Source organism: Gymnoscopelus braueri (genome assembly GCF_963280865.1).
Source record: "Gymnoscopelus braueri genome assembly, chromosome: 16".
Taxonomy (NCBI): domain Eukaryota; kingdom Metazoa; phylum Chordata; class Actinopteri; order Myctophiformes; family Myctophidae; genus Gymnoscopelus; species Gymnoscopelus braueri.
The window spans coordinates 24352265-24360414 of record NC_137616.1 but is presented as its reverse complement, the minus strand read 5'-3'; the positions used below and the strand labels follow the sequence as shown (position 1 = coordinate 24360414).

At 40.2% G+C, this 8150-nt stretch overlaps 1 protein-coding gene across 1 annotated transcript; it reads left to right on the top strand.

The window, feature by feature from the left end:
• The first annotated feature begins 488 nt into the window (after positions 1-488).
• LOC308103292 (delayed-rectifier potassium channel regulatory subunit KCNS3-like) lies at positions 489-3805 on the top strand. The gene is made up of 2 exons (XM_080453214.1): positions 489-640; positions 1228-3805. The coding sequence occupies exon 2, from the start codon at positions 1235-1237 to the stop codon at positions 2738-2740; it is 1506 nt and encodes a 501-aa protein (XP_080309340.1). The 5' UTR covers positions 489-640; positions 1228-1234; the 3' UTR covers positions 2741-3805.
• Positions 3806-8150: the final 4345 nt, after the last annotated feature.

Sequence of the window (8150 nt, the reverse complement as noted above, 5' to 3'; positions counted from 1 at the left end):
ACTAATGCTCGCATCGGCTATTTTCAAATAGCCGAAATAAATTGAGGTTTAGTAATACAAATAATTAAAAATTTCAAATAATTTTAGTGGAGTAAAAGTACAATATTTGCCTCTGAGATGTAGTGGAGTAGAAATAAAATTGCAAATTGGAAATACTCCACTAAAGTAAAAAAAATACCTCAAAATTGTACCTCAAAATTGTACCCCAGTACGGTAGGCTACTTGAGTAAATGTACTTAATTACTTTCCACCACTGTAGACAGACATACAGACTGACAGACAGACAGCTCCAGATCTCTCCACTAGCCCCTCCCTGTCCACGTCAGAGAAAAACCAGCGCTCTGCACAACGACCTCGTTTAGAGCTCCTCTTGCCCCGTTGATAGAGGCGCGTCCGTCCGTGGACTGGACTCACACACTGGCAGAGAGAGAGAGAGAGAGAGAGAGCGTCATAGACTCACACTGGCAGAGAGAGAGCGCGCCACAGCCCACAGCACATCATCGACTGGCTTCTTTAATATTGTCGTGTGAGAGCTTTTGAAGAATGGAAAAGCGGTTGGATGATCTGTTATTCAGAAGAATATGAAAACTTTATAAAAACATAAAAGTTACTTTAATGGAAAGAAAGGCTACAGGTCCAGGTACGTTAGAACTTTTATACTCTCTTGACCAGAAAATGCCATATAGTTTAATATCAAGATAAAACCAAATTAATTGACCAAAAGGAAAAAAGCTTATATAAAGCATACTTTACAGGGTTGCATGTGGAAGCCTTTGATTGTTTTAAAAACTAGAATAATGTCATGACTTCCAATAAACATAATTAGGTTGAAAAATAATAGCCTACCTTCCTTTATTTTAATAATTGGTTGGAATAATTTGTTGGCTCAGTTTCAAGTTGTTGTCTCTAATTTCCTTAGAGTTAAAAGGCTGTTCTGTAATTTGATTCTCGTGGTTTTACTTCTATTGAAGAAGTGACAGTGCCTTGTATAGGTCTTCTATACCCATTCCAAACACACACCATTTCCTATTGATGCCAAATAGATTTTTCTCCTGTTAATCCTGTTAAATCTGTTTTTATGGGCAACTTATTCTCATAAAAAGACTAATCTTGATACTTGCTGACCAAAGATTTTCCTAAACACTTGTGTGATATATCCCCCCCACCCCCACCAGCCCATTAATTCTCATCATCGTTTCTCTGCCAATGCACGTTATGGGAAACCAGCAGCACCATGGGGTACGGGCAAATCCTCCACCGGCGTGGAAACGAGGCGGACGGGGTCCACCTCAATGTGGGAGGTGTGCGACATGTGGTGGACCGCGACACGCTGCTCCGCTTCCCTCACACACGACTGGCCCGTCTGCTGCACTGCCAGAGCGAGGCGGCGATCCTGGAGCTGTGCGATGACTACAGCCCTGTGGAGAAGGAGTACTACTTTGATAGGAATCCCCGGGTCTTCCTCAGTGTGCTGAACTTCTACAACACGGGACGCATCCATATGATGGAGGAGCTGTGTGTGTACTCCTTCAACCAGGAGATCGACTATTGGGGCGTCCTGGAGCTGTACCTGAGCCCGTGCTGCAGCAACTGGTACCACGAGCGGAAGGAGTACATTGAGGACAGAGACTGGGACGTCCATAGTGACGATGATAGGCAGCCCAGCTGCGATTCCTCATTCGAGGAGCTCTCTGCCATTGACAAAGACCTGCACAAGTTCAAAGGTGCGTGGTGTGCAGAGGTGAGGAGCTATGTGTGGCTAAGGCTGGAGGACCCAGGGCACTCGCGAGGCTCAAAGGTCATTGCTGTGGCATCGCTCAGTGTGGTGCTGACCTCCATAGTTGCTATGTGTGTCCACAGCATGCCTGAGTTTCAGCAGGTGGACGACAATGACAAGCCCATCGAGGACCCCGTCCTGGCTATCCTGGAAGTGATCTGCATCATCTGCTTCTCGGCCGAGTTCATCATCAGGCTCATTGTAGCGCCCTCTCCCAAGAAGTTTCTGGGGAACCCCTTGAACATCATTGACGTGGCCTCCATCTTGCCATTCTACTGCACCTTAGCTTTTGAGACGGTGGACAAGGAGGCAGCAGAGGAGAACGAGGACCTGCAGAATGTGGGGAAAGTGGTGCAGGTCCTGCGTTTGATGAGAATTTTCCGGATCCTCAAACTGGCTCGTCACTCTATTGGGCTTCGAGCGCTTGGTGCCACGGTGCGTCACAGCTACCATGAGGTGGGCTTGCTTCTTCTCTTCCTCTCTGTGGGCATCTCCATATTTTCTGCCCTCATTTACTTTGCTGAGAAGGAAGAGGAAGACACAGATTTGGGCAGCATCCCTGTAGGCTGGTGGTGGGCAACTATCACCATGACGACAGTAGGCTATGGTGACACCTGCCCAGTGACGTTGGCAGGGAAGATCGTTGCCACCCTGTGTATTGTATGTGGCCTGTTGGTGGTGGCCCTGCCCATCACCATCATTTTCAATAAGTTTTCTAGGTACTACCAGAGAAACAAAGCTCTAGAGAAGAGTCTGAGCCAAGCTGCGCTACAAGATGTCCCTTATTATGACCTTAGAGACCTGTACACACACAGCATGTACCCTTTCATGGGAGGTATCGCCTTCGGGAACGGTGATAGCAGCGGCGGGGATGAAACGAATGCCTCCAGCCTCCAAGACATAGAGTTGGATGATAGTGACAGTCTTGAAAATAGGCCAGCAAATGAGATTCCTGCCACCTGACTGTTCACTGGGTGTTGCTCTGTTACAAGCGCAGCGCACACCACAAAGCACTTAGGGGAGAACGGGGTACGTCGAGCCATTGGGTAAGATGAGCCATGTTTCAAGGAATCCAAAAACAGTATCCACTAGGCAGGCAGTACCAGTTATAAGTTGATCTTTACATTACAGCAGCCATGTGATGTTTGGATCATATAGTGTACATAGTGAATGAACTAGAGCCAAAATGGTAATTTTTGCCATGTGAAGTGATTTGATTGAGCTCCTGAAATTATTCCTGTGTCTGAGGGGGAGTAAATCATTGTAAGGTGGTATCTACACATCAGGTACTGTTTATGCTTGTTACCACATGAACTGAGGTCAGATGTGATATTTGGTCTGTCCTTCTGTGTACCATTTATTAGTTCAGATTGTGTTGAGCCTACATGAAGTAATTGAGAAAAATATATATTTCTTAAACACTGATACTCATGGTTTTCTTATTTGATACATGAAGTTTGTGAAGAGAGAGAAAAGCTGTGTATTTATTTGTTTGTTTTTTCTCGTTAATTCTGATCAAATCGTATTCTATGAAGATCATAGAATTGGAATATCGTGTGAGATTTTATGCATGATCAACTAAGTTGTGCCAAAGGAACACCTTTTTTCAGTGATCAGCTGATTCAGCACTATTATTACTGTATTATCTAGGCAAAAGTTTTTGTTTCTGGGGTGCACAAGAACATGAAGTATTGTATTGAAAGTTGTATTTTATGGCCGTTATAATGCATAATGTAAAAAGTGGCTCATATTACCCCACTGGCTCTCAGGGCAAGGCTGTCCATCACTTACCATGCCTCCTCTATACCGTCTTCCTCTCAGAGTTGAAAAATCATTGCCATGGAATTGTTTTTTACTAGGCCATATCTTGGTAAATACAGTATATCAGTCAAATGTGAAGTTTCCTATTTGAACCTTGCTCAGAGGTTAGAATGCCCATTTTCTGCTTGAGAAGATTGCAATGATGCATGTACAGTAGACTGCAATATTAATGTTTCGCAAGGTAATGGTCTGTATTGATTAGTTTGCTTGCTGAGAGTTCAGGCAAGGTTTACATAAAGCAGTTGGGTGTAAGGAGACTGTCAGTGACAGGTGCCTGACAACATACATGATATGTGTTTAGATTTATGAGTTGACTGAGGTTGTATAGTGTGCATGAACAAAACGTACAGATGTTTAGAAAATAGTCTCTCTCTTTTCTTTGTTAAAGAAGGATACTGCTGAGGATGAAACTGATTTTTTTTTTTTGTCACATATCCATTTTAAAGAACTTATGGGCCAGATACGTTAACATATTGTTTTGGACAGTCATTTTGCCATGCTGGCTCATAGGGGCACATGAAATAAAATATGACTCAACAAATGAGAAGATATATGCCCTTTATTCGTGATATTGTGTGAGTCCTATGGTTCACTCATTCAGATGAGGTTGCACTGTGAGATTCATTTATCTACACAAGAGTATCAGGTACATAATGCACAAGATTCTATGGGAACAATTTGGGACAGAGCAGAGTTGTGATTTATGACTCTTAACTTTTATTGCAATCCCTTAACTACCTGTAAACAAGTATGAGGTTATTAATCATTTCTGACATTGTGGTTGAATGCACAAAAATAAAAAGAAGCTAAAACAGTCAGGATAGACATATTTGGCCCTGAATGCTTGTAGTTTTCTCCATCCTGAAATGTATTGATTTACTGTCCTCTGTCATCATCTCTGGTTGACCAGGCTGCAGTCAGCAGTCAGTAGAGAGAGATGTGGGAAATCTCTCCAAATCTTGTCAGAGTCTCAGAGGTGGCCATGTCATAAACTCAGTAATGGGGCATGAGCAAGTCAACACGATCAAAATCTAATCTTTGTTTTAGTAAATAAACATGTCACCGTGATTTAGTGCTTGTATCAAACATGTATTCGGTCCTGTATGTGATTAGTAACTTTACATTACCCTTTCTGTGGTATCTGTTTAAAGCCATGTGCTATTTGTTCAAATACCATTACAATGAGAAAATGAGCATTACATTTCTTCCCTTGTGAAAAACTGATACTACTGTACATGATTCGGACTTTTCAGGTGCAAAATGGATTCTGCAACGGCACACAGCAGCAGTAAGAAAGCCTAAGCTAAACAGATAAGACAATTAGTCTTTGATTATCCGTTAACTCTAGTAATTGAGTTTCGATTGGCTGGCATCCCATGTCTAGTACGCGTCGCATACAGAATTACCATATTGCTTTATCTCCATTTCATGTCTTTGCTTTTATCAGCCTTCACAGAGTATAACCACACAAACCATTGATATGTATTGATTTTTTATAAAGTGTTGCAGTTTTGGATTACGTAGACTGAGAGTGTAACAGTACAGATAACCACATAACATCTTAACATGGCACAAAGGCATGCTTCTATATGACATATGTATTGAAGAATGATTAATTTATATAATAAATACCCTTGAAAGGATAAGTGGATGTTCATTCACAAAGTGGGGTATAGCAAAGGTATAAGTAGATTGTTAACATTGGATAAATAAGGTCAAAAGGAGGGCTGGCAACCATACCCACTGCTACAACTGGTATTAATTCCAGTGTTACTGGTATGCCTACTGCTGCTGCTGCTACTACTGTGTCTATGTATACTGTTAAAGTCTGTGTTCAGGGCAATGTGAGGTGAAGGCTGGACAAGGGCTAGGGCAATTAGTGGAAAGGAACATAAACATTGATTTCCACTCTCCTAAAAAGAGCTTAAAGGGATAGTTCACTTTCCAAAAATGTTTTGGTCATTTTATCATCTACTCAGGCTTTTGTCAGCCCCCCAGACAGTTTTTAAGTTGCTTGATTCAGTATTTAGATATTTGATATAGATTTTATCAGACACGCCCCCTTCCTATACAAACCCATTATAACTTCAAACTCTATTTTAACCATGTTAGATTCATCAAAAACACCCGTCCTTGGTTCTGGTGACTCACCCTGCCCTCCTAATACGTGAGAGGCCGTGTTTTTTCGATTACTTTTTTCATTTATTTTATTATTTTATTGTATAATTGTCTCCACCAGGCCGAAAGGCTTGGCAGAGAGTATGTTTTTCCCCCTGTCTGTCCGTCCGTCCGTGTGTGTGTCCGTCCGTCCGTCCGTCTGTGACCAGCTAATCTCCGGCACCGTTGGCTTGATCGCAGCGAAACTGTGCACACACACTCCCTGGATGCCAATTCAGAACCTCTGCCCCAAAATGTTCTCATGGGCCTTTTATAGCGCCATCAGGAGGCCGATTTGTGCAAAACATATTTTTTGACAGTACTCCTACAGATTTTGTCCAAAAATCACGCAAATCGGTACACAGTATCTCTATAGTCATTAAACGAAACAGATTTTTCATATTCCATCCTGATTGGCTAAAAATGTCTTCCAAAGTTTGCAGGAGTGCTCCGTTTTGAACAAAATGCCTCAAATCATGAACACAGCATGCAATTTACGTGAAATTTTGCACACACATTCCCATTAGGCAGAGGAAGAAATACCATTTTTCAAATCAGCCTCATGGTGGCGCTATAACAGGCCGATTCGAGTTTTTACCTATAACTGCACCGATCTGTGTAAAACTTTGAATGCACACTCCCTAGAGGTCAAGGAAAAACCTTTGCCCTGCATCTGCCTTTTATAGCGCCACCAGGAGGCCGACTTATGTAAAACACATTATTTTATACTACTCCTTCCAATTTTATCCAAATTTCACGCAAATCGGTACACATGATCTCTATAGTCATGTGATCAAGACGGATGTGTTTGATTTTTCATATTCCATCCTGATTAGCTAAGATTGACATCTAAAGTTTGCATTATTGGCTTGTTTTTAACAAAATTCCGCAAATCATGAACGCACCGTCCAAACTTTGCACGCACATTCACACTATGTTGAGGAACAAACAAATGCCACCCTTTTAACATTGGTCTGTAGCATCACCAGCAGGTCTAATTTAGCAAAACAAATATTTTTAACAAAATGCTTCAAATCATGAATGCAGTCAGTGTCCGATTGTCGTGCAAGGCCTAAGAAGAACTGGCACCCTTTTCACATTGGCCTATTATAGCGCCACCAGGAGGCCACAATAGCCTACCTGACCTGGTGGAGACCTGTGCTCCGAGGAGCACTTTTTCTAGTTTTTTTTTTTCATTTTCCCAAATAAATATTAAAAATAAATGAAAAAAGTAATAGAAAAAGAACCAAGGATGGGTGTTTCCGATGAATCTAACATGGTTTAAATGGAGTTTGAAGTTACAATTGGTTTGTATAGGAAGGGGGCGTGTCTGATAAAATTAATATCAAATATCTAAATACTGAATCAAGCAACTTAAAAATCTGGGGGGCTCACAAAAGCCTGAGTAGACGATAAAATTATCCAAATTTGTTTTGAAAGTGAAATATCCCTTTAAATAATTTCAAGTAAATCAGTCTTCTTTGTTAAAACTGTTTGTGAGCTGTGATATGATTCAGAGATTGAAGTAATCCATCCACGGCAATGCTTTCTAATAGATGGCTATTTTTGTGTGAACCACCGTCAAATCTGTATGTTTGAGCAAAGCTCTAACGGAGGTCTATTCAGTAAGCTCATGGAGAATTTAAACATTGTTGATCCATTTTATTTATAAGTGTAATTGATCATTCTTTATAATCAACTATATGTATTATTCCGATTAACTGTTGCATCCCTATGGGAAATCACATTCCATTTATGCTACTGTATTTAAAGTGCAAACAACATATGATGTATTTTATATCTGTGTATGTGTATATTCAATTGAACATTACAGTACATCATAAATACTCAACATTACTATAATAATCAGCGACACTCAAAATAAATAAATAAATAAAATACAAAAACATGTTTAATTATATACAGTCCTTCCCCCTTGCATGCAAAGCTGAAGTGACAAGCAACTTAAAAGTTTAGTTTCTCCAGACGCCTACGAACAGAATATGGTAAACATTCATTCATTCATTCATGTTAACTAAAGAATGACTCTGTTTATGTAAGCTAACATTTCATATCACACACACTATATGCACTGACCAGCTAAAAACAATAATATGTTTAAATAAATAATTAATAAGTAAATAAATGACATTCTGAATTGATTGTTTTGTTAAACTTCATAATGTTTTATAATTGATCAAATTGATTAGTTTGATTACCTGTTTACATTTGGGTATTTAATTGATTATTTCAGCATGTGTATGTTAGCATATTTACCTGCAGGGAAGAAGACTTTCCTCTCTATAAGAATGCATTACAGTTAAAATGACTTTGTCTAAATTGGGATCATCATATACTAGCTTGTTTGTAAAAAAAAAATATTGTATGTACACGT